Source organism: Pogoniulus pusillus, chromosome 27, assembly GCF_015220805.1.
Source record: "Pogoniulus pusillus isolate bPogPus1 chromosome 27, bPogPus1.pri, whole genome shotgun sequence".
Taxonomy (NCBI): Eukaryota; Metazoa; Chordata; class Aves; order Piciformes; family Lybiidae; genus Pogoniulus; species Pogoniulus pusillus.
Window position 1 is genome coordinate 19806825 of NC_087290.1, and position 26447 is coordinate 19833271.

Consider the following 26447-nt stretch of genomic DNA (forward strand, 5'->3'; position numbering starts at 1 on the left):
GCAATCGAATGTCCGCCTTCTAAATAGAGCTCTGAAATGTTTGCTGTGAAAGCAGGAAATACTTTCGAGAAGATACTTTTCATGGCATTTATTTAAAGGGAAAAGAACTGCAAAAATTGAACTATCATTACTCATTCTTTAGAAGGGTAAGAAGGGCCTCATCGAGAGCAGCATTTTAAGAAGTGAATATTCACTTTTCCTCGACAGAAAATAGTGAGTACCAAGCTAGTTCTTAGAACAGCTCAGATTTGTAAAATCAGAAGGCAGTGGCTCAAGGACACTCTTCAAAACTAAATTTGTTTAGATTTTCTTTCAGAATTATCAGTGGGTGTTTGAAATCAGAAGGCAGTGGCTCAAGGACACTCATCAAAACTAAATTTGTTTAGATTTTTTTTCAGAATGATCAGTGGGTATTGTCAGAAGCAAATTTGGGTTTAAATTTTATATTCCTTGACCTTAAACACATCTCAATTTCTTCTTTATACACCTTCCATTCCTTGCTAACAGCATTGCACTTTTCTACAATTTTGGAAAATCCTGGAAGTCTGATCCAGGAATCATCAAAGCCACAGAAGAGCAAAAGAAAAAGGTAAATGTGAAGCTTGATTTCCAGCAGCCTGCCACCAGTTGGCCAGAGTTGATTGCTGTTCACTGCATGAAATTTTAGTACATGACTGTATAACAGTCGTTTGTTGACTGTTATTGAACACTTTCCCACACAGCTTTCTGGTTTTGTATTTGGAATGTGTGTTCAAATTCTGATTGGACCAAAGTTCAGTCACTTGGAGTAAAAAAATCACAGCTTGTACTTTAAAAGCAGCTGGGTGTAAATGAAAATGAGAAGTCTCAGAGGTCTGACCTGCTGAAACAAATGGTCCGTTATGGGGCACGTGGTTCTTAGTTTCCAGACCTTACAGCACCTCTAGTTTTCCTTAACTTTGTGTCTAAAAATGTTAGAGTGATGAGGATGAAAATAACCAAAGCCCCAGACACTCTAGGTAGGAATATTTATTTTAATGTTATTTCAGCGTTAATGCAAACATGGATGATCTAGTGATCTGTTTGTAAGGCTATAGCACTATTCTGATTTTGCTGCTGTTAAAGTACATTATCCTCAGCAACCAAACTCAGCACTGTATATTGGAAAGTCATGTAAGCAACAGACACATTTTTGTTTGCTTTGGGCAAATTTCCTAGAAGCTCACATCCCATCAAAAATGAGTTCTGTTCTTCTATTTCATGCTCATTTGTGAAAACAGCTATATGGACTGCCATGAAACTCTCAGAGTTAGGCTTTACACAGGGATAAACATATCAAAGCCTTTAAAAGGTGGTTGCAGTAGAGTCATAGAATCATGGAGTGGTCTGGGTTGGAAGGGACTTCCTCTTGTCCAACCCCCTCTGCAGTAAGCAGGGGCAGCCTCAGCTAGAGCAGCTTAAGTGATCTTTGCATTCTGTGTACCGAGTTGGTAGGCAGTGGGTGTGCAGGCTTACTTTGCCAGATTCCCTTTGCAAATTTGTCACTGAAATTATGGCCTGGACTAAATTCCCTTTAGCTGGACTAAATTAAGTAGAAGAGGCTGCAACTGCACTTCGGTTTGGATTCAGCAAATTGCAGAAATATGGAGTTCATTTGATCTTGCTTAAATAGTTTAGTGTGGCTGCAAAAACCTTGCTGATCTGGGTAGAAATTGTAAAATGCAGCTTCTTCAGTCAGATGCATATGGCTAAGAATGTCTTGGTTGGTTTACATTGCAGCTAATCAAATTGTAAAGTGATGTATTACTAGGGGCATAAACCACTGTGGGGTGTGTGTCTTACCTTTGTGCAGTGTACTCCTTCCTTATGTTTTATTAATTTGTCTCCAAATGCTTCCTGTTGAGTTAGCTTTTGGAATACACAACCTAAATACTTTTAAATCCAGATGACCAAGGCATGTATGCTTGGAAATGTGCAGTAAGCCACCATTTTAGATGTTTATTCTGCTGATATGTCATGTCTTTTCTTCTGTGTTACCAAATAACAGAAGTGACTCTTAAAACAATTCACAATAAAGAATTCCAAGTTTTCAAAATAAAAGACAGTTCAGAAGCGCAGAAAATAGAGTCAGTGTTTACATAAAAACATGGCTTCAACTTGAGTCTCAGATCTCTAAGAAGAGTTACGTTAGAGTTGCTTATCTGTTCTTTAGTTCTGTTCTCTTGAGCTTTGGGATCTTGCTTGTGGACAATACTGAACTCCAGTGCTGAGCATCGCACCATGGAAATTCCTTTGTGCATCCTTTCATTGGGCTGTAGTACAGTGTTTACTGCCACTGAACAGAGAGGAAATTGTCCAGCATGAATGAAGATATCTAAAGCCACTAGTGCTGAAATCATGGTAGATGTGCCTTTATGGGGTTTTGGCTCTCTGTTCATCTGGTGTATTTACAAAAGTGAGGGGGGTGTATTTACAGGCTTGTGAGGCAGGCCCCTTAATTGCATGTCCTGCCTTGGAAATATTACAGTGCAGAAGGGAATGAGAAAGGGCTGCTTGATACCAAAGCTAACAAGCTGCAAGAGGGATGTGGAAAGCCTTCTGTATGGCAGTGGTTGGTTAGGGGATCTGAAGGGTTCCTAAGCAGTTATGAGTGTAGTATTTTGGACAAAAAGTTCTGTGGCTTCACTCAAGATATCCGCCTTAGTATCTTGCTGAAATTGAGGAAGGTTCATATTTCTATGAGGTCTATTTTTTTGCTTCTGCAGATAGAAACCTCCCTGATGCATATGACTGACATGGTTTGAAAGGGGGCAATAGATATGTCTATTTGCCATTATGCTGCACTTGCTAAGTGAATCCCTTTTGGTTCGAGCAAGACTATTGTGGTAAAAGATGTTTCCAGGATATTTCCCATATGTTGCAAATGTCATTTCAGTCTCACCTGGCATGGTTGCAGCTGTTGATTTTATAAATTACTAGAAACTGTTTCATGAAATAATAGGTTCTGTCTATTCCAACAACCAAGTGAGTACTGAAGGAGTTATGGTGTGAGGAGGGTATAGGCATGGTTTAACTGCTTCTGTGTGTCACTTGTCCCCTATGTAGAGCATTATCTCTAAGAGGAGGTTTGACTGCATTAATTTGAACATTTAACAACAGGTTAATCGCACTGCTAGTCACTGTGGAGATGTATCAATATTAATATAAAATTGCTTTTTCTGTACTTAAATGTAGATAGAGTAGGAATAAGTGTAAACTAGAAACAATTTGGGCTCAAATGTGCATATCGACTTAATAAAGTAGTTTTTAAATCAATTTCAGATTAATTGAAGTGGTACTCGTGTGTAGAAAGTACTAGAATATATTAATAGAGTTTATGGCCATGGGTCTGAGAAGCAGGAATTACAGTGCTTGTCATCATTGCTTTATATACTAGAGTCTAATTTCTCCTTTTTTTCTCCTTCTTCTGCAGACAATAGTAGAACTTGCAGAGACGGGAAGTCTGGACCTCAGTATATTCTGCAGTACCTGCTTGGTAGTGTATTTGTTTTAATCAGTCGCAGCACTGATTTCTGATAAGTTTTGTTTGTTTCTTAATGTTAGACCAAAATTAGATGTTCCTATTCTGAACACTTTTTTACCTTAATGCAATTTCAAGGACAGGATTTACTTGTAATCTTTAGTGTAAGATTCCATAAATAATACTGAGCAGTAAATAAATAATAAGGTATCTATACAATAAGGAGCACAAACATATGAATCAATAATAATTTAGTAAATAATATATCTATATGCAAAAAGCCTGCCATAATAAAAGGGAGAAGTGGTGCTCATTGTGGAAATAACTTGCCGGTATTGAAATCCAGCCATGCAGTGTATCTGCCAAGGAGGATGGTTAAACACCCTCTGTGCTAGGAAGAGAACAAGTCACATTCCACACCTCTGTAACTTGCGATAATATTAGATGCTGCTTCTAGTGAGACTTTTTTTTTTCCAAAAAGTAAATTTATTTCTTAGTTTGGCAGCAATTAGGAGGGGAAAGAAAATCCTTTTCTTGGAATAGTTAATAGTTTTACCACAGAAAATTTAAAAGCAAATAACTGCTTAAGGAACAATAGTAACCATAGTAAATGTAATGTGCTTCTGGTTTAGAAAGGTAACTAGTAAATATTAGATTGTCGGTGTCGGCAGTGGCAAGCTCTAATGCTCTGCCCTACACAATGTGAATGATGCTCTCTGGAAATTTGTGTGGAAATGTGGCCCCTGTGTCTATCCATATGTATCTCTGTACACTTCAATAGCAATTCTTTTTTTTGTTGCCATTTTATGTTTCTTTTAAAACAATCTTTTACAAAATATATCAGGATTAATATATCATTTTATGTTCCACTCATTCCTGCTTGCTGAGTCATACTCCTGTTTTCAGGAAACAAGCTGGAAGAGTTTGTTGGAGCTCAGTTATGAATGATAGTTACAGAACCATGGAAGTCAAACTAATTTGATATTTTCATTATTAAAAAGCTGAAATGAAACTGGTTCCTATACAAGGCTCAGTAGCTGGGGATGCCAGGAGAATATGGCAGGGTTTGTTCTTTTCTGAACAAGTGTTAATAACCATTGCAGATACGAAAGCCAGTGAGGTCCAAACACTGTGGTGTATGCAATCGATGTATAGCGAAGTTTGATCACCACTGTCCCTGGGTGGGGAACTGTGTAGGTGAGTAATTTGCTAAAATACAATGTTGTCTTTACAGATAGAAAAGGGAAAAGTCAAAATCCACTCTGGGTGTTGTGTAGGGTTTTGTCTGTCTTCCTTTCACTGTGAAAGGGACTTGGCTTCTGACCAAGCATCTGAGAAAGCTCTTGAGGATTTTGGTAGAAGGCAAAACATTTTGAGGTTTGAGGGTTTTTTCCTACACACGTCTCTGCACAACTCTTACTTCTAGTTTCTACTGTATACCCATCCTCAAAATCATTCTGTGTCTAATTCAATTTCCTATGTATGTATTTTTATTAATGTAAATGCTAGTAATTACAGGATGCAAAGCTTACTTTGTGATGTCTATAGTAAAGGCACATGCAGATTCCACAACTGACTAGTACCCATCACTTAAAAATTTTAATCTTTACTAATAATTTTTAGTAATTTAATGCAAAAATATATGTATTAAAAATGTCATGATTATAGCAATTGGACACAGAATGACTTCAGGGCGCCTGAAATGAACAGATACAGAACAGGAATAAAGTCTCTAAATTATATTGTTCCCTGTCATACTTTTTGATAACTGATTTGAAAGCCTTTGCTATGCAGAGAGCATTGAAGGCTTCACAGTTAGGAAATGAGTGCAGCTTGCTTCACTGGTTTGTTGTTCTTAGGGTGCAAGCAGAAGTAACTAAAATCTTGGGAAAGAATTAGGACCTGGAGTCATTGACAGCTGGCAACCAGTAACTGCTTCATTGTAGTCCTTCCAAATATATCTATAAGAATGGATAGTAGTAATTTGGTCTCAAGACTAAAATAGTCAGTGCTGGCATTTGAGTTGTGGTAGAACATCAGGGAAGTCTCAGTGAGATCGACTGATCTCACACCCTTCTGTTCTGGTGTCACTACCTGAGTGCTGAGGAGTGCTTGGGACAGTGCAATGGGACAGAACGATCCCATCTTCTAATCAGTAACTGGGAAACTGTGAAACAACAGATGAAGGAGGAAGGCCTTAGTTTGTGTGTAGTGAGACTGAGTAATGGGATTAAATTAGGTGGAGAAAATGTTTTTTAAAAAGCAATACTGGTGGAAAAGCAGAATCCTCTTCTAGTGGTCTTACACAGATTGGGATAACTGGAGGTAAAAGTAAATAAATGTTAGGAAAGTTTGGAGAAAGGAAGTGTTAGAAATCACATTGGAAACACCTCTGAAATGGAGGAACTGATGGTCTAAATGACCATATATGGCTTCTCTGTCTCTCTTGGATTGCTGCTTGGAGCATAGGATTTCAAAACAGAATCCATTCTTAAAGCAGCATTTTTGGCAAACAGGGTATTTCCCTTTTCTTGCTAAAACGGGAAACATGAGTCATGCCTCTCTGGAAAGGTGGAATTTGGAAGTGTTTTATGTAGTCTTCCTTGGAAAGTGTTGGATAAGAATTCTACTAAAGATAGGACTGAGAAATGTTTTAAGAGTGTGTACAGGCACTCTAAAATAAGTCCTCTGGGGATAAAACTTGGCACAGAAAGAGACTGAGAGTATTTTTACCATTCTGAGGAGGGTGGCAAAAAGTGCAGACTGTTTGAAAAACAAAGAAATTGGCAATTGGGGCAACGGTTTTCATCACACCTGCAAAATTTGACTTAATATTACAATAAGCAAGTCTCTAAAAGTGATTTTTTTTTAAACAAAGTATCAAAATAGCATTATGGGGTTTACAATAGGTTGTTTGAAAACTAACAGAATTTATTAAACTTGCAGTTACATATCAAACACAAACTTCAGACTTGCAGAAATTTACTTTCCAAGTAATGGCATGAAAGGAATTTGAACCAGATGTTAAACCATTATGTGACAAGGCTTACACTGAGAATGTACCGAACTGTTCTTGTAGCAGTGACACAGAAGGCATATCTTGTGTATTCGAGAGGTTACTTCATGGGTTAGAACAGTGATCATTTTTTTTCCCTCAATAAAGATTCTTTTCTTTACTTTAGACTCCTTGGATAATTAAGATGTGAGCAAACTAAGTCATGCGGTATGACTCCATCAATAAAAGATTGGTTCTCTTTACTGTGTGCTGTTGCTTAGGTATAATATAAGTACAACCATAGAAGAGAAATGAGAGTAACTGTTTCAGCCAGCCAGGGTGAAACAGTATAGAGCAGTGCTGTGGCTTGCCCACTCTTATGTAAGATACATGGAGATGTTTCTCTCCTCTTTCTCCAAAACCCTTAATTCTAACTGTGATCCGAGATTGTGCCTCTCGTAGATAGTGCTAAATACTACATGCCTGTTTGCACCAAGTGCAGACAAGTTTCCTGTTAAGCAGAATTTGATTTAGTGTCACTGAAGATGCTAAAAGAAGCATCTTATCAGATGCCTCTCCAGTAGACCTCTGGGTCACAGTTTAACTTCTATCGGTTTGATTTTCTGTTTTTTTTCATGTCTTTTATGCAAGTTAGCAGTTCAGAAATTTAGAGTGTCAATGAAAACAACACCCTGGGACCTTTCCCAGGGTTTCTCATCTGTGCTGAGATAACTGAAGGCAGCGTTAACACATACTTGCTGTCTGAAGGAGCTGCTTTGAATTTCAAGGAAACGCCTTGTGTTTAGTCTAGCTTGCCTTGTGTTTGTATTTTTCCTCATCTCTCATTTATGTGGTCTTTCAGCTCACTTGCTAAAAGCTCTTGATTGTTTTCTGCCTTCAGAGAATGCTCTTGTTTTAGCAGGCAAACCACATGACATAATGAAGTAGTAAGTGCTATGCTGGCGGATAATGACAGTCAAATCTGTAGCCCATTGTCGTCTAGGTGGGTTTAATTTGCAGCCTAAAGCTGTTGAAGGTTTCGACAGTGGAAGTATTTTACAAACAAAAGGAAGGCTGAGTACCTCAGAATTCGGCTGTGCTGGCATAAGAGATATCCTTCGAGCTCCTGTAGTGTTAAAATAGATCCGACTTTTAGTAACTCAGTCTTCTTGCATTTAAGTTCTGGCTTAAGCAGAATGAACTTTCTACCGTTTGTAATTTCAGCCAGGTGCTCAGGTACCTGTATTTGTTTTGCAAGTTCTGTTAAAGATTTTAATTTTAGTTGACTTCATTAAGCAGGTTTAAACCTATTTTGTGAGTTAGCTTATTATCAGGGAAGTTGTATATTTATCTGTATTTCTGGCTGTTCAGGGCTGTGCAACACCTGCCACCGACATTGCTCTGCTGCCTGTCACGAGTCTTACTAGCTTATCAGAGAGCTTACAAACGGAATGGATTGGTGTGAATTGCAGCTGTAATGTGACAGACCGACATAGCTTTGTTGAGAAGTTAAAATAAACCAGCTAATGTCATTGTCTTGAAGCTGTGGTGGATTAATACTGGAGAGTAGTGTGTCTGTAAACAAGAAGCAGTACTTCCAAGCAAGTAATTAAATTTTCTGGTGTCGTGGTCTCCTTCCAAAAGTGTAGTAACATGGTATCTGTTGTTGTGCAACTTCAGGAGCAGGGAACCACCGCTATTTCATGGGATACCTGTTCTTCCTGCTTTTCATGATCTGCTGGATGATTTATGGATGTATCTCTTGTAAGTAAACAAGTGGGTTTGGCTGCCTTATTTTTTCTTTAATTGCTTATAAATACTTTATCTCCTAGTATGGATTTTTACAGATTTCTGCCTTATTTTCCTGGAATTGAGCTGTATATTAATAATTGACTATATTGGGTATTTTAAGTTAGAAGGTGATGATGTTCTTGTTCTTCATGTTTTTCTCACAGCCACATATGTGCATATGTCATGTGTTCATGGAGCTGAGAGACGAGAGAGCATTTTCCTATTCAACGTAATAAAATCCCACGGGGGTGTTTTGTTGGTGTACAGTAAGCATACCTTAAATCTTCTGTATGATTTTTGACACTTGTTCTTTGTCCGTAGACTGGGGGTTCCACTGTGAGACGAGTTATGCAAAGGATGGCTTCTGGACCTACGTTACACAAATTGCCACCTGTTCTCCATGGATGTTTTGGATGTTTCTAAACAGTGTTTTTCACTTCATGTGGGTGGCTGTGTTACTCATGTGTCAGATGTATCAGGTATGGAAGAGCACTTCATTTGTAATATTGGGAATGACATAAGGATAGCAAACAGTTTGCCATTGAAGTTTTAATGTTCATCATACAAGACTAAGAGTTTAGTCTCTCAGCCACCCTGGAGGAGGCAGGCATCAGTTGTCTCTGGATATTAGGTATCATTTCACTTTTCATTCACTTCTGCTTTTTTCTTTTTCTCTGCAAGAGATTAAAATGCCTGACTCCTGTTTTCCATCCCCAGAATGATGGAATGGCAAAACAGATGAGAGAATGGCAATAAAGACTAGTGGAGGAAAATATCTGTGGGTCAGGCATGGAATTGTCATGTAGTCTGTCATGAGCAGAAAGAGAGTGGTAACTTAAAAGGAGATGCAACCATATATTGCACTGCTTCAGTGTGGCATTACTGTACTTTATTCCTTTTAAGGTAAAATAAGTCATACTGAAAGCCTTTAAATAGTACTTGAAAGTCTTTGGTATGACTTGTCATTGATGAACTGTGAGGCTGCCCTATGAGGAGCAGCTGAGGGAGCTGGGCTGTTTACTCTGGAGAAGAGGAGGCTCAGGACAGACCTTACTGCTCTCTTTATCTACCTGAAAGGAGGTTGTAGCCAGGTGGGGTTGGGCTCTGCTGCCAGGCACCCAGTGACAGAACAAGAGGACACAGCCTCAGGCTGTGTCAGGGCAGGTTCAGGCTGGATGTTAGGAGGAAGTTCTTCACAGCAAGAGTGATTGGCATTGGAATGGGCTGCCCGGGGAGGTGGTGGAGTCACCATCCCTGGAGGTGTTTAAAAAGAGACTGGATGGGGCACTTAGTGCCATGGTTTAGTTAGTTAGAAGGTGATAGTTTGGACTTGATCATCTCGAAGGTCTTTTCCAACCTGGTTCATTCTGTGATTTAATCTTTTATGTCATCCTGGAAATAAAAATAATGCCCTAAGGTAACTGCACAGCCTCTACTCTGCCTGCTTTTTTCTCTCTCCATTTTTAATCTGGACTTGTCTTTCTTATTGAGGAAGGATAGCCAGAGTTATTGTCAAAACACTACCTGCTATCTTAGAAAAATAGTTTAACACCTTTGCTTCCTACCTGACTATTGAGAGCCCATTTATATACATAGACCTGAAACTTCCCTGGGTTTCATGAAGGTGAAGAAAATGCTTCAGGTATTATATCCATTTGAGGCAAGACAGCCCAAACTCAGCTTTCCAGATGTTCTTGTTTTTGTAACCTGCTGCAGAGCTGACTTGTTATATTTCACTAGGAATGAAAAGATTTTTTCAGCCTGCAGTATAAGGCTGGTCAGGGAATGCTTACACTTTTGTTTCCAAATCACCTTGCAGCACACTCCAGTTCTGTGTAAGATGCTCTTTTAGGCTAACATAATTGGAAAGGTGCTACAGAAAATCATAGCCTTTGAGCAGAATGATTCTGTAAAAAGGAAAACCCATAAGCAGCAGCAAACAACCATCATTTTTGAGCAGATTTTTGTCCTGTGGACAGGAGAGCTACATTACTGCGACGTATTTATAAATGGGGAACGTATTACTGGAGCTATAACCAGACCCTCGGGTGGAAATGAAAGCTGTTCAAATGTTGTGTAAAGTAGCTCCTGGATCTGTTGCTTGCAGTACATTTCAACTGACAGTGTAGGAAAGGCATCTCTTTCTTAGGAACTAAGAAGTCAGAGTTTATTCAGTGATCGTTATTCACTTATGAAGACTTTTACAGTGAAACCTTTTGCACAGTCTAGCACAGCTGTTGTGTCGTTGTTTATGCTGGGCCCTGGTAATTTCCCCAGACAAAAATTCCTTCTTCAAGAGAAGGAACACAAACTGGTAAATTTCTCCCTCCCTTTCCAGCCTTGCTGGTGGAGGGCTTGTTTCCATATTTTCACATAAATGAAATTGTGACTCTTCTTCCTGTCTTCAGATATCTTGCTTGGGGATCACAACAAATGAAAGAATGAATGCAAGGAGATACAAGCACTTTAAAGTTACAACAACTACTATTGAAAGCCCATTCAAGTAAGTTTTAAAGTGTAAACATATTTCTTGTTTGTGCAGCCCTGCACATGTTGGAATTGTGCAGCTTGTTGAAAGAGAACACAGCTAAGTACTTGCATAGTATTTTCACTCCTTGGCATGCTGAATCTGTCAGCTGTTTTTACACTAACATGTTCTGTCCAGTTAAAGGAAGTAATAAATGTTGTGCAGTGACTCCAGACATGGATGCATAATCAGAGAAAACTTTTCAGTAATGGTCATATGTAATGGGCAAGCTGCAGAGTTGATGGGTTGACCTAGCATCACCTGTCAGATGAAACACTGACATAAAGTAGCTGTCATCTCCTTGTTGCTTAGACCTGCCTTTGCATATAACACAACCTTCTCTTCCAAAAAGCTGACGTCTAAAGAATGTTTTCCTTCTGTTTATGTGGAACCTCCTAAAAAGAGTCTGGCTTCACCTCCTGACATTTGCCCTTTAGACAGTGCTAAGCATTAATGAGTGCAGCCTATAATGCACTGATCGCATCACAGATAACAGGTATGGAAACCTGTGCTTGCCTCCCTTAACCATTTTCTGCACCACGTGCACACACAGATGGGCCATTCCTTTCTCCCTCATTGCTGCCCCAGTATGACAGAAAGTGATTTCTGTAGTCAGGAACTCAAAGACCAATGAATGCTGTGCTTTGTTAGCTGAGCTGTGGCACCACCCACTAACGTGGTTCTGTTTTGTTTTTAGCCATGGATGTATAAGGAACGTTATAGACTTCTTTGAATTCAGATGCTGTGGTCTTTTTCGGCCTGTTATCGTGGACTGGACAAGGCAGTACACAATAGAATACGACCAAACTTCAGGATCAGGCTACCAGCTGGTGTAGCACCACCTCCATCCTGTGAGCATATCATATCTGAGTGGTGCCTGGAAAATTTCCTCTCTCATCCACGTCCCTTGAAGAGTAGCATGCTATGTGTAGGGCTGATGATGAATTATAAGGTACCTTCTCTTCAGCAAAATTTCGTTAACAGAAGTAAACATGGACAGAATAAACTGCCAAGCCTGATAAGGAAGAGGAGGAAGATCAAAAAAAAAGGGATTTTAACAGTTCTTAATGTGAGAATGATTCGTGACAGCATATTCACAGTATTTCTTGTTGAGTTTATTTGAGGTCTTTCACAATGGAGCATGAGATTACTGAAGTATTGACATAAGTAGTTACATTGTGCTGGACAGAAAAATTGATTTCCCAATATGAATAATTCCACTGAAACAAGCATCTAGACTATCAAACTAAATTTCATGATGCAGAGCTCACTGATTGCTGTGTTACAGTTCCTGTAATGTGAGGTTTTAATGCAGGTTTTCTGTAGTATATCCATTGACAAATGTGCTTTTCAATACTGCTGTAAGCATCATGTGGGAATCCCCTGTAACCTCTTAAGTTAGAGCAGTAGGGCACATCAGGTAATATTAAGGAAAAAGACATTGTCCACGTGTTTTGGTGCTTGTTTTTGCCACCAGTTAGTGATACAACTGCATACTTGTGATAACCCTGTTCTGGCATTATACAGCCTGAAATAAGCAGTTGTGCAAATAAGGAGAGCTCTTCTGTCAGAGTTAAAGCCCTGCTTTAAATGCATGAAAACACCTGTGCAACTGGATTACAGCATGTAATGTTCAGGGGGAAAAAAGTGGAGAAAACATAATTTTCTTTGAAATGATTGTATAAGCAAAAATTACAGCTAGCAGTGTTCCAGTGTCAGGTTTGGTCCTCTCCATGCAGAGTAACTGGAGACATGCTGGAAGAGAAATTGCATCGGGGGAAACTACAGACGTGAAAGCAAACACTCAGTTATGGACTGACAATATGCTTTTAAGTTGAGTGCAACTGCAGAAGAGCCTAAATTAGTCTGAAATGCTTATTTTGTTTGGATGTAGTGGAAGCCAAAGTTAAAAGTGAATGAAAACCCCATCCTAGCACATGCAGGAAATGTAAGGCAGCATTCTGAAGCAGATGGTGCACTGGCATGTGGAAATCACCCTTTTTTTCTTGATTTGAGTTCTCATGCTGCAGGTATGTTTGGAAGGTAAGGAGTGATCTGGAATTGCATTCCATAGGGGCTTGAATGTGATGCACTGATTTATTTTCTTTTTTTTTCTTTTTTTGCTATGGTGTTTTCATAAACTCACGGTGAATTGTTCACTGCTTCCTTAACTATTGTTTACAGAGAGACTGAGATTCAGGTTAATTCTCTTCTAAGTGCTGTAGCAACCCAGTGGTTCAAGAAATCTGTGAGGGGAGTTTGGGGAGGGACCTGCAAGCAGATGTCCGAGACCAGTGTAAAGAATGTGTATCTGTATATAAATAATTTATCAAATAGTTTTCTCTCTGTGAGTGTGTGTTTAGTGTATTTAAAGCTGCTCATTTTCATTTTATTCAACCAACCTCCCCCAAAAAAAAAAAAGTGTAGGAAGATATCTAATGAGCTTTTAGTGATGTTCAGTATTGCTGTTAATAGGCATTATGCCCTGCAAATTCACTGCATGTTTGATGCTTGGCAAATTAGAGTTTTCTGTACTACGCAGATGACAGGTCATAAAGCAGTCCAGTGGTATTCCCGGCCCTTGCCTTAGTGAGAGGAGCAGTGAAACTGTAAATAGTCGATGTTCAGTATTTACAAGTCAGCATTTTCTCTGTAGTTGTTGATTGATCTCAAGACACACACTTAGTTTGCAAGTACCAGATGTCAGGATTTGCAGAGGTGCAGCGTTCGAGCACTGTTTTGATACTGGAAAAATCAACATCATCTTGGACACAGTTTTAGTGGGCTAGGTTCAGGTGTAGGGGTGGCGAGGAGCTCTTGCTGCTTGTCAGACAATTCGTAATCCTAACAGAGATGTTCTGCTCCAGTGAAAACAGCTGACGTTAGTTACTCATCTTTTTCTTTCTTCCACCAAGAAAAAAGCACGAAGACTCTACAGTGTTGATTATTTTCATTGCCAGTAATGTTCTGCATATTTGTTCATTTTTATTTTTCATTTGTTTTTCCCATGTTTCTGCTGGAGGTTGATTGACTTGGAGAGGTCCAATCCACTTTATTCAATAGCACCTAGCACCAGAGAGCAGTTGGGTGTGTGGTAGAGGTTTTGGTTTATTGCCCGGTAGCATTACCTGCCATGAATTGTGTCATGCAGTCCATGCCCAGAGCGTTCACAGAAAGGAGAGGTGGTCTTCAGGAGCTCTGCACTATTTACTTGTTCGTTACTCTCTAGGGAGGGTTTTGTTGATGCCTGCAGAGTTTGAGCAGTCCTAGGCAGTTGTGGAAACTAACTCACGTGTATGAATCTGGGATGTATGGAGTTTCCAGTATGAAATGTTAACTTGTCTTGAGTAACATGGAATTGTTTGGTGTGAAGTCATCAAGTCAAGCGGGGGGGAGCCAACTATGCAGCAATTTTCTGTCAAGTTATCAAACTTAGAATTCATTTGCTGAACCAAAACTGCATTGCTTCTGAAACTTATCGAAGATGATCCAGACCAACAGCAGGTCAGACCAACTTAATCTGAAATAGATAGAATAAATGGGAATTTTGTCTTGGCCCTAAACACGTGCTGGTTTTTTGCAGGTTTCTGTATTCTTTGATGTCCACCAAATCTCATTTTTTGTTTCCAAGTAATGTGTAAAATAGCATCACTACATTTTAAGCTATGGAGAGTTTTTTTGTATATTCTTTATTTATAACTGTGCCAAGTATTATTTTAATACTGTCGAGGTCTTGATGTATGACATTGTGAACAAAAAAATATGTAAAATGTTTAATGAATTAGCACTCCTTACATAAATTAAATCTGTTAAATTTTGTAAGTTATTAATCAAATAAATATTGACTCTTAGCTGCAGTGTTTGTCTTGACTCGGGATGTGATCTCAGGGCATTGTTTCTGTCCATTTTAGAAGCCATGCCGTGAGAAAGCAGCTGCCATCTCCTGTCTTGTAGTAAAGTCTCCCTGAGTGCCTTGTGAATCGCCTCACCGGGCTGTGGTGAGGCCCACCTCTGTGCTACCCACTGGAGCTGCCGTTCACCGAGAGCTGCTCCTTTCTTCTGAGCAAAGCACGCTGGCAAGGCGATGTTCGTAGTGCACGTCTGTCCTCTCAAAATGCTCGTCTCTAATGGCACTTGAGGTGTTCCAAGAGTCAAGACCCCCGGGGCTCAGAGGTATGACCAAGAGGTGTGCTTCTTGGGTGGCTCTTGCAGGTGACAGAGTAGCTTGACTTCTTGTCCATGCTGAAGGTTAGCTTTTGAGTAGAAACAAGGTAACCATCCAAAATGGAATTTAATCAGGATACCTGTGGCCAGCAATATGTATCAAAATACGGGACTAGGACTTAAGAGCACACTTAACATAGTGGGGAAAAAAGTCTCTGTGTTTTCTGCTGGGTGCCTGAAGACTGTTCATGTGCTCTCCCCTTCCCCAAGCAGTAGCTCTGATGAGGCTGGGCTGAGCTTACCTCTGCTTGGCCACCCTTGGACTTGTCTGCTGCAAGATCATGGAAGAAGCTTTCTTTTTATAAAGGAGACATCCTGTGCTGAAGATCTCTGCAGAGATTTGCAGTGCTCCATCAGAGCAGTTGCTGCTCTTGAAAGGTATGGGTGGGCTCCTGATGACTTGAAAGCTGGCTACTGGTTTGTTTCTACTTGGGAAGAAGTCTGCTTTCTGCACCCTCATTTTGATTTGAGTTCACTCCCTTGCACCTCCCTTGAGCTGCCTTTTAAGTAAAATTAGATAGTTTTTTTGCTTTGAAAACAATGTCTACTTGTGAATGCTTGCATTTGGATTTTGTCCATTTCAGGCTACCAAACAGAGGTCAGTAAAAACTGCACCTGCTAATTCTAGATTGCATTGATTTGCAGTACTCATATTTACATTGCCTCTGATCCTACATGCTGCTTGAGATCTCCTAATCAGGAAGTCAAGTTACTTTTGGGAACCAAACTCTCCTGGAATAAGGGTTCCAAACTGAGACTAACCCAAAGCATTACTCCTGCCTGGGCTGAGCCCCATGCTGCAGCTGAAAAGTGGACAATAACCAATGAATGCATTTCAGCATAGGGGACTTCAGTCTCTTGACAGGTGTATTGTCTTTGTGGTGTGAGCTGTTGGGGCATTTTACTTGATTGCTTTCATTTTTTGTCATGAGGTAAGTTGTTGGTGTGTAGAGCAGCACAGAGCTGTGAGTTACTGCTGTGACTCCTTCCTGGAAAATAAATGAAAGCCTTTGATTTTGAGGGATTTAAATCACTTCCAATCACTTCTGCAGTTCATTTTTCTAAGAATAGAAAGCTCCTTTTTTTTAATAGGTAAATGAGCAGTGCATGAGGTGTATGCTTCTGTCAGCATAAGTCTCACCTGCTAACTCTGCTAAGAATTAATTTAACAAGAGTCAACTCTTAATCAATTCTGAGTTCAAGTCATGTACTCTACCAGAAGGTTTTATTGCACCCTGTTGTTGGAGCTACACCCTGTCAGATGCCCTCTACACGTGAGGCTGAAATGTTTCACCATCTTCAGGGCCCAAAGGGTTCTAGCACTACCAAGAGAAGGTCAAAAGTTGCTCTTAAACCTCAGTTTGATGTGCTAGCTTAGTCAGCTGCTAAGCAGGAATCAATCTGCAGCTGTCATGGTGGAGGACTGTTTCTGCACTGCAAGGCCTGTGCATGACACACCTTGGTACCAAAGCAGGTGCTGTAGTGAGGAGAGTTGATTTACATCCACTAGCTGTGGCACAGGCAGCCAGCCCCTAAAGCACACAGCTACTTGCCTGTCCTCTTCAGAGCTGAGTCACTGCAGAGAGCATTAGATTAAGACTTACTGTGTCTGTGCAGTTGTCTGCCTTGCACACACATCATGGTGTGGTATTAAGGGACAGTCATCTAGCTCAGAGGGCCATAACCTACATTAGCTCTTAGTGAAAGTCTGCTCCAAGTTTACAGCATCATCTCTCCACCCCTGAAGTACCCTAGTAACGGTTCTCTTTCCATTGGTGACAAAGCACGTGACACTTGGGTTTAGGATCTACGAACAAGCAAAGCTTTATTGAAGTGGTACTGAAGTCTTAGAGGTGGCACGGTGTGAGACACAAAGCAAGGGAAAGAAGCAGTACTTCTCTTTACACAGATCTGCTGAAGGCATGCCCCAGTGCTACAGTAACTACTCTGTTTCGTAGTAGTTAGCAACATTTAGGAAACCCTCCTCTTTCTTGGGTCAGGATCTCAGGAGAGCCTTGATGGATTGTCAGCCATGACTCATCACTGGGCATGAACGAGGGCACCTGCTCCCTGGCCGTACCCAAATCCCTTGGGGCCAAAGTTCTTCGCGTAACAACCTGCAAGGAAGATCACAGGATCACTGAATATTAGGGTCGGGAAGGGACCTCTAAAGATCATCCTGTCCAACTCCCCTGCCACAGCAGGATCACCTAAAGCAGATCACACGGGAACGTTTCCAGGCAGGCTGTATCTGCAGTAGCTGAGGTTTCCAGCTCCTTGAGTGCAGTACTGTCTAGGCTAAGCCCCTCAGGTGCTTCCCCTTAGTCACCAAAACATCCCCACTTGGAAGCAATGATCCTTATTCAGAAGCAATGCTTAAAAATGTTTTGTTAAGCTGCAGCACTGCCATGCCTAAACTCCGTAGCCACAGCTGCTCCATCCATGTAGCTCCCAGCTTGCTGCAGCAGCTCATCCATTGGTTCTGTGGCTACGTATCCCTAAGGGCATGTGTTGTCATCCAGCCACTGTGTGGACCTAGTTAATCCATGACACCAAACAGGAAGGCATGGCAGGATGCTAGCTAGCCTGTTTCCTTACTCTGATCTGCTCTCTGAGCTAGGCAGAGGCATGAGCTGCTGCTGCTTTTGCCAGCATGTACCGTTTTGCTTAATGCAGATGTAAGCTACACAAGCAGCTTCAGTAACATTTATTTCATCTCAGCTCAGAACACTTCGGTCTTGACAGGAGCTTGAAAGTTTCTTACCCCAGAGATAAACTCAGTATCTGTCCTGGCAACACGTTACACTCCAAACAACACATGAAGTACCTTGGTTTCTTTCTCACCTTTACAGTAGATTTCTCCCTCTTTCTCAGTTAGGGTTGTAGATTCAAGGCTTTTTCCACACTTGGCACACCGGAAGCAATTTTTGTGCCATGGCTGAGGGTGGGACAGGAGGGATTTTTTTTGAAAAAGAAGAAGATAGTTTAAGTACACAGAATGAGAGAATGCCCAAGTGGGTTAGGGAAAAAAAAAAAAAAAAGGCATTAACTGAGTCAGTGTCAAAATTGTTTATAGATGACTGGTGCGATAAAACACAGTTCCAAGTGCACCAGCAGCAGACAAGAGTGTCTGCATTTCTGTGAGTGGCTCACACAGTACCCTGCTCAGGGCAGCATTTTGCAAGGTTTGGGCTTTCCCTAATCAATTCAGAGTAGATCTTGGCTCTGTGGCAAGCCAGGCAGCTGGCAGACTGACACAGTTTAACACAGTACTGTCAGAGAGCATCCCCCTTCTGCCAAAATGTTCAGCCTCTGTCATAAGCTGAACATAACAAAGACTCTTGCCTCTTCTGGGAGGAGTGCACCTCTACTCTGCTTCAGCCCGCTGGCATGGGATAATATTGAAGCTTCACCGCTGGAATCCAAAATGGACACTCACCACCTTGCATTTCAAGTGCTTTTTGTTCCATTAAGTTGATTGATCATTTCTAATGCTGAGAATTTTAAGGCAATTCTCTCCACAGCTGGTTGCCCCTACAGGAACCCACATAATATCCCCTGCTCATTTTGAAGTCCACAGAGCAGGTACAAAATAGCACACAGAGTTTCTCACCTTTCCAGCTCCTATTACTTTCTCTGCTGCATAGACAGAATCCCCACACCTGGAGCATTTCTCTGCCCCTCCAAATTTCTGAGCAAACTTTGAAGTGTTTGGACTTGTTGTGGGTCGGTGGGGAGAGGGCGTGCTGAAAGAAAGAGGACAGTTGTTGTCTTTGCTCTTTTACTAAGTGGCCTTCTGCTCTCTCACGCTAGTGGAGCAGGACAGAAAACACTACCTCTGCAAAACTTGTAACCAGCAAAGCTGTCCAATCACACTTGGTAGGACAAAAAAACCCAAAACAAATCCATGAAAACCAAAAGAGAAAAGCCATGCTTCAGAGGATAGAAGGAAGCTACTGCAGAAGTTGAGGAGCCTCCACTTTTGAACTGCTCTAGAAGTAAATTTTATACCAGGGCATGGATTTAGAAGATAGCAACCTACCAAAAAAATCTGTTAAATTCTTGTGTGCTGATCGTAGTCTGGAACCTGAACTGATCCCTGACCCGGGCTGGAGAGCATACATTACATGAATGTCAGGCAGTAATTTGGGAACCTGCATGGAGCAAGTATGATGCATACTTCACCTTCCTTCCACATGCTCTGCTTTGCAGCTGCATCTAGGAACATTTACTATTTAGTAGGCCTTTTGAGTTTGGCTATAATTAAGAAAAAATCATTCTTCGTTTGGCAGCTAAAAACCACTCTTCTTGTAGCCCAATACTCTCAGCTCTCCAAATCCATCTCTGTTGAACATCTGTGTTTGCAGCTTGTTTGGAAAAGCAACTTGAGACTCAGAGTCACCTCTGCAGACTCATGCAGAGCCATCTCAACAGCCGTCTCATCCTGTGCCCTATGGCTAATGCAGTCAGTGCCTTCTCACCTGCACTAATTCCTGCTCTCAGTGATCAGTGGAAGGTTTGTGCCCTGCAGATTACATGCTCTGCATTCAGTTATTCTGGGGCATTTTGCAGCATTTCTATTTCGGACACCAAGAACTAAACAAAATCCAGTCTGACAGTTCTCTGGGAGCGGTACTGAAGGACGACCCAGTCCACTCACCTTTCGGGCTTGATGCCCAGTCTCTCTCCCCTGTCCATGTTCAGCGTGCCTGCACCTTGCCCATATCCATAGCCTTTTGGGCCATACTTTTTTCCATAGCAGGACTTGCAGTACACTTCGGCATCGTGAATCGCTACAGTTGTGCTGTCCAGGTTTTTCCGGCAAACCACTGAAGGAAGAAAAACAAAAAAAGCTTTCAGGGACTATTTCCAGCAGCATATGCAGTAAGCCAAAAATCAAGTGAGAAGTGATGCTCTGGGTTTCCTTGTCCACAGTTCTTCATTTCAGGCTGTGGGACCACCAGAGATTAGAGGAAGCAGGTTGCCATTTGAGTTGGTGAACGATGGTTAGCCCTATAAAGGCTCTATTCCCTCCTACCACTTCACAACTGTGACATTTAAAGTGTGGAATCTTGCTGTTTGATGAATGAGGCTGCTCAGAAACCCAGATAACGAAGTCAGCAGTTTCCCTTGAGAGATGCCATACAGCATGAAGCAAGTCTCTCGGTACAGAAGAGCTCCTCTCCTGTCCTTCTGGTGACGGTGAGGCTGGGGAATAACAACTGTCAGGATTTTGCCCCAGCCTTGGTAGTGGTTTGGGGCAGAGCTGGGAGTGTTCAACGGCTGTCACTGGAGGGGCTGTGCTTTTCTGGCATCCCTACATTGTCCTTCAGCACAATGCAAGCGCTCTGCTCAAGGTTACAGAAGAAGGCAGAACTATTTCCTTCTTAAACCCTCCTTTGTATCCTGCCTGGCATGCTCCTTCTGTCTGCAACAGTATCATGCCCCAATAAAGAATCTGGGGAGAAAAACAAAACAAAAAGCCTTAGGAATTTTTTGTTTGACAAGAAAGTTAAGGCTTGAAAATACAGAGTGAGCTTTGCTTATGGTGTTCACTTGCTCCAAAGTTCTTTTCATAAGACAAGCAGATAACTACTGCACATTTGTTCAGTCTGCAGAGCTATGCACTAAGGAAAAACAAATACTCAGACACCCTAGTGCCACTGCTTGACTGTAACTTCCAGGGCTCTTATAATAGAAACTCCCATAAAAGGCTGAAAGTGTGGCTGCTGAGACATCTCATCTTTTCTGTGACTGCTGTAGAGCTAAGAGATGGAGACATAGGTGCTCTGAGGCCCCCACACCAGCACGGCACAATGATGTTATCCTGCAGACGAACAGCAAACCAGCATGAGAGGGCCGCTTGTAACTGGTATGGACACCTGAAGCCCAGCTCTGCCTGCAGGTATTAAACAACAGCAAGTGGGACAAAAGATTACCTCATCTTTATAATGAGGTGAAGTTCTGATTCAGACAGACAGGCAGGCTGTTTGCAGAGTAGGAGCCTCAATTCACAGCAACCCTTTGTTCCCTTCATCTAAGCAGAGCTCTTTTCAACAGAGAAAGCAATTTTCAGTGCCTCACTGGGCTTGTTGGTTGGACTGGAAAATAATGTTTTGGACTCCTTTCATCTGAAATAAACCACAGGATCTGTGCCAAGAAAGTCCAGGCTTTTGGCTGGACTAAAGCATCAGCAATTTGCTGTGCTCAGGCATGCTGGTGTCCTGGTCTGCATGGGACTTCAGGACAGGAGTTTGGTAACACTTAAGCTACTGCCAGCCCTGCAACCCTCACAAGTCCAGCTGAGCTCAGATCAGTGTGCACAGGGCTCTGCCACTAGGCATCTTCCCCTGCACGAACAACACTTTCAAGCCACATTTCCATGCTAAAAATCCCTTAGGTTCCTGAGTAGGCTGGGAGGGGGACAAACAGGAAAAAAGCAAGATGTGCTCTGCTTTGGGAGGTGCCTCCTGCATCTCCCACACCGGACAGGTAGGCCAACAGCTCTCAAGCAGACAAGCTTGAGCTCTCCCTTCTGTGCCCAGCGACCAGGAGCCAAGCTCAGTGTGGGACAGACAAAGCCACCACTGTCCTTGTGTGTCAAGGGTGCCAGATGAGCCTGGGACATCTCCCGCGGCCAAGTATCTTGCTGTTGCAACACGCAGCTATGCTAAGAGAGATGTGGCAAGGGAGCAAAAGAGGAATACTTACTGCAGAGGAAGCAGCAGCGGTGGAAGCTCCTCCCGTCACACTGCACCTCCTCGGCGTGGTAGACGGTGCGCCCACAGGCGCCGCATTTGTTGCCACCTCCCCAGTTCGGCATGGTGGCTCTGTGTGCCCAGATGGGCAGGCGGGAGAAGGGGAGAAGTTGATCAACCAGAGTCCACCACCACCTCAGCTCAAGGACAGTTTGGATTACAAGCTCACTCAAAACACATCCACAGTTTGTGCACTGGAACACAAGTCTGCAGTTTCACCCAGCCTTTGAAAATGAGACTTTGCACCATGAGAGAAGTGTTCGTGATCAGCTTCTCAGCCCATCAGATCCCACAAGGCTTAGGCAGGCTCTCCATGGCTATTTGTAAAAGCAGATAGACTGGCAAGGAGAACAGATGCTGCTGCTGCCAAACAGCAGGACAAACAGAGACATGGTCTTCACAAGACTGGTTCCCCCTGTCCCAGCCCAGGGTTTTGAAAGTTATATAAACTGGATTTATGGAGTTTCATACACTGGAGCCTTACTGTATCTTGAGCAAATTGCCCCCCAGATGGATATAATTTCAGTTTCTATGCTTCATGAACACGGGGCCTCTCATGTGATAGAAGCAAAGCAATTGTGCCAACATCAGCATTTTGTTCTACTGCAGGGCATACCACTCGGAATGCAGTACAAGCCAAAGTTCACCTCACCGAAGAACCACTTGTCAGGGCTGTGGGGACATTGTGAACTCCTTTGAGATCATGCTTGCACTTCAAAGAAGTTTAAGGGTCATTATTTTCCAGGGACTCCTGCTGTTACATGAACTGTGCCTTTAACAGACAGCTATATGAACCAAATCCAACTGCTCAAAGAGACACAGACGCTTGAAACTTTATCTCACTCATTAGTTCAGTGGCCACTCAGAAAACTAGTGGAGTGAGACAGGCACCATCAGCCATCACATCACACTACAGTCTCAGGAACAGTCTCCTGCATTAACCCAGAAACAGCAACCATCTCATCTCAAGTTGAGCTGCCCCCTCCCCAGCTCCCCTGCATCTGTGCCATCACCATCAGCAGTTCCCACACAGCTCAACTGGGACCTTTTCCTGCTCCTCCCATTAACCACCTTGGCTTGAAGTACTAAAGCAGAGCAGTGCCTGCCAACTCTGGCTTTTGGGGGACTTCTCCCACAAGCAGCTAATGTAACTTGCTGGCTACAAAGCAGAGTTTATTGAAGGCTTGTCTCAAGTCAGCTCTCCTGCCACCCCACCCGATCAGCAACATCAGTTCCTCCCAACAGGCTCCCAACAGCAGTACTGCCACACAGTTCAGCTATGGTGGAGAGAAAGAAGGAATTTGTTGGGAGCTTCTGATTTCCCTCAACTCACCTTCATTTACCCGTAGAAGCTGCCCTATACTATCAAGACGAGACACATGACAGCATCCTCACAACCTGCTGCCTTCAGCCGAGCCAGAAGCAGAGGACTGCCAGTTTCCAGTAATCCCTCTGGCCAACAGAGAAGTGGAAGTGCTGGCTGTGACTCAGGGAAACAGAGGACCCCCCTTCCTCTAATGTGCTCTGACCAGCATGTAGGAGAGACCTCAGTGCAAACTGAGAGGTCTCATGGATGCCTGACTGCCTTGCACTCCTCAGGCAAAGCAGAGCAGACTCACAAATCACACCTCAGAGCAGAAGTTTTGGCTAAGCCTGGATTAAGTGACCCATCTTGCTAGGGCTGCTGAAACAAGCCTTCAGCCAAAGCAGCCTGACCAGAAGTTGAGCGGTTCTAGGGATACAGGGAGGGTTGCATGGTTCCAAAGCAAGGCACTCTGCCAAGTAGCTGCTAGAAGATCTTTGTCCAAGACAAGCATATTCATGGCTATTCATGGCATGTGGGGAAATAAGATTAGTTTATTAACCTAGATCGGGGCATCTTAGGTACATTCCTAAACAAAGGCTTACGAAACTTCCTCGAGTAGCTGAAAAGTGCCATTTGCACAGTGACACTAATTACTGAGAGATCCCTTTGTTTAATACTTCCACGGGATTAACACCATTACTGCTTCATGCTCTAGCACTAAAGCCCTGACTGAGCTCATAAAATTAGTTTTGTGACATCTCCCACTTTGTCATTCTTGGCACAACTGTGGAGTCTAAAAACTAAGATTCCATTTCTTTTATTCAAGTGTTTGGCTGCGCTACTACACAGCAGCTGACATCAATCAGGGCAAAGGGCATCCTTAGTTAAAGGAAAAAAGGGAATATAGGCTGCACAAAGCTTTGGAAAAGGAATGCATGGGGGGGGGGGGGGAAGGAGAGAGAGAGAGAAGGAAGGGAAAAAAAGGAGATGAGATTCCTTTGCACTTTGTGTGTTTTCCAGAACATAAATGGTATTTGGTATAAGAGCTTCTCTTTTCCTCTTGCCATCCCCATGCTCTTTTGTGCATTCACATGCACAAGTGTCTAAGTAATTTTAATCCTTTTCTTAGTGAACAATTCGTTAGTTAGCCTCCACGCACACTAGATCTCAGGACCTGGATCAGGTTTCCAGCTTTGCCCCAGATTTCCCACGCTATATTGGGCAACATGGGGTGCAGCTCCACCCCTTCTTCTCAAGGGAGACAAACTGTTGGATGATCTGGCAACCATTAGCTGATTCGCGTCTACTGATAAGGGCTTTGGAAATTCATTAGAAGAAAAGCAAAAATGAATTGACGTCTGTACTTTACGGTGACCTGTGTTTCTTCCACAAAAGATCTTTCCATTTATCCTCCCTATACTCTTCCCGACATGGCTTGTGTGGGAAGATGAGCAGTATTTCTTTAATTATCCATCAGCAAGGGCTACCCTGAGGCAGCAGTGCTCAGAAGGCACCTAAAGGGCAAAGGGCTAACAACTGGAAGAAGCTCTGCAGGTAGACCACCCTGGAGCTTCATGCTGCCCAGGTCTCCTTTGAGAGCTCCAAAAGTAGCAGATTCAGACTTCCAGTCCTATGTTGAGCCTGCCGTGCTCTCTCAAGTCTTTTTGTCTAGTTCAGGCAGGTCTTCAGGGAGTTTAAGAGCAGTAATTAAAAATCCAGATGATCTCACTACTAGTACCAACAATTCTGAGTTTTGATTGCGGGTTTGTTGGCACGTACCCTCCTCATTCAGCAAGAAAATCTGCCTTCTGCTAAGCTGGTACTTAAGCGTCAAGAGGAGCGTGCTACTTGGGTAAGTGTTTTCCAAAGTACCAGCGACAAGCCACGGCAGTAGCGAAGTCCTTTCCAACCCGCTGCTGGCAGCACTCTTAAGTGTCAGAAATCGAAACTAGCCCCGAGACGGACGCAGAGGAATTTCAGGCTATTCACTGCCCCTCGACTGCTTTTCCAGCGCCCCATTGGGAGACCTAGTGTGTGGAGCACGTCGAGCTGAGCTGCCTTCGGGAAACCGCAGCTCCGCGCACTTGGCTCCCGCCCCGGCCGCGCCGCCGCCGCTCCCGCAGTGCCCAGCGCTCTGTTCCAGGAGAAGGGCCGAGCGCCAGCAGCCAGAGGTGGTGGCGACTGGGCACCCCTGGCCTCCCAGCCCGCCGCCGCCACGGCATCCCTGCAGCCTTCAAGAGTGGGGCGGGACAGACCCTACGGCAGCCACAGCAACCACCACCCCCTATCCCGCACTGTGACTGCGGCCGGCTGCACAGGTGCCCCAGCCGGCGCCGCGACCCGCCGAGATCGCCCCCCACGCTGCCCGCTCCGATGCTCACCACAGGACTCGTCTTCGACCTGATGCGTCTCGACTCGGCGCGACCCTGCAGCCGCTTAAAGAGCCGGGGCGGAGCCATGGCGGCCCGGCCCCGCCGGCGGCGCTCCCGCAGCCCGGCCCTGCTGGGCAGCACTGCGCTTGCCGTTAGCCTGACCCCATCCACCTCTGCTGCAGAAGGGCCCCGTGTCCCGAGGCACCTAGCAATCGCCTATCCGTGAGCCGATCTCTGGGGCGTCCAGGTGCGAGGAAGTGACCCGACTAGAGCCACCCCAAGAGGCGGAAAGCAGCAGAGGTACTCCTCGGAGAGGCCTCGCACCTTTGCTGTTACTTGTCTTGAGGAGGTTTCTCTCAGTTCTAAACTGAACACCACCCACAAAAGATCAAAGCAGGCTGCATGCTGGCGTTTCACAAGGGTCACGCGTGGAGGTGTGAGGGGCTCAGAGATACATTTCTCTGGACGTGAGAAAGTGGGATGGGAGCGGGCGCCCTGCGTGGGAATCTGCAGGCATCCCTGGGCAGGAACCGACAATGTGGCTCCCTGCCGAGCCATTGCTCCAGCGCGGGCAGGTTGGGAAGGCTTGAAGAGTTTTCACAGAGAGCCAAAAGTGAAGCCTGTCTGCACCAGCCCACTCCTCTAAGGAGGAGTTCCTTGCTTGAGCTGCTCTGTAAAAGAGGCCCCAGGTCCAAAGGGTCGTCATGCACTGGCTGGATCAGTTCAGGATTATGCACAGGGCTCCTTGTGCTCAGGCTGAGATGCAGGTTTAGCTCCTGCTCTTTTTTAATCAGATACCAAATCAGCATCTCACTTCCCATGCAAGTGCTAGGTTGCTCTCTTTCAGCACAGGAATGACTTAGTGCACTCCAGAAACGAAACCCAGTGAGCTGGGTGTAGGCATTTCCTTACAAAACCTTCAACACAAGCACTGCCCAGGGACATGGCAGTCTGCAGCTTGGGTGTGAAATAGGT

At 43.4% G+C, this 26447-nt stretch overlaps 2 protein-coding genes across 2 annotated transcripts in view; one reads left to right on the forward strand and one right to left on the reverse strand.

Moving 5' to 3' along the window:
- The window catches only part of ZDHHC17 (zinc finger DHHC-type palmitoyltransferase 17), a 57755-nt gene extending 44607 nt beyond the window's left edge, over nucleotides 1–13148 (forward strand). The window contains exons 11-17 of the mRNA XM_064166537.1: nucleotides 465–589; nucleotides 3452–3514; nucleotides 4603–4696; nucleotides 8175–8258; nucleotides 8607–8764; nucleotides 10694–10788; nucleotides 11510–13148. Of these exons, the coding sequence (XP_064022607.1) occupies nucleotides 465–589; nucleotides 3452–3514; nucleotides 4603–4696; nucleotides 8175–8258; nucleotides 8607–8764; nucleotides 10694–10788; nucleotides 11510–11648 (758 nt within the window). The 3' untranslated portion in view covers nucleotides 11649–13148. The remainder of the gene's footprint in view (nucleotides 1–464; nucleotides 590–3451; nucleotides 3515–4602; nucleotides 4697–8174; nucleotides 8259–8606; nucleotides 8765–10693; nucleotides 10789–11509) is intronic.
- A 3687-nt stretch (nucleotides 13149–16835) lies between these two features.
- On the reverse strand, nucleotides 16836–25589 carry CSRP2 (cysteine and glycine rich protein 2). Its single transcript, XM_064166538.1, has 6 exons — nucleotides 25482–25589; nucleotides 21748–21866; nucleotides 19697–19865; nucleotides 18650–18782; nucleotides 17881–17974; nucleotides 16836–17153 (listed from the first exon to the last, which is right to left on the reverse strand). Exons 2-6 carry the CDS (start codon nucleotides 21857–21859, stop codon nucleotides 17077–17079), a joined length of 585 nt encoding a protein of 194 aa, XP_064022608.1. The 5' UTR covers nucleotides 21860–21866; nucleotides 25482–25589; the 3' UTR covers nucleotides 16836–17076.
- Nucleotides 25590–26447: the final 858 nt, after the last annotated feature.

Bases quoted from the DNA above. Each gene is read 5' to 3' on its own strand.
- CSRP2 (XM_064166538.1), bottom strand. From the start codon at position 21,859: ATGCCGAACTGGGGAGGTGGCAACAAATGCGGCGCCTGTGGGCGCACC. The intron at 19,866-21,747 runs GTAAGTATTCCT...TTCTTCCTTCAG, and splicing joins CCGCTGCTGCTTCCTCTGCA to TGGTTTGCCGGAAAAACCTG. The intron at 18,783-19,696 runs GTGAGTGGACTG...TCTTTCTTTCAG, and splicing joins CTGGGCATCAAGCCCGAAAG to CACGCCCTCTCCCCACCGAC.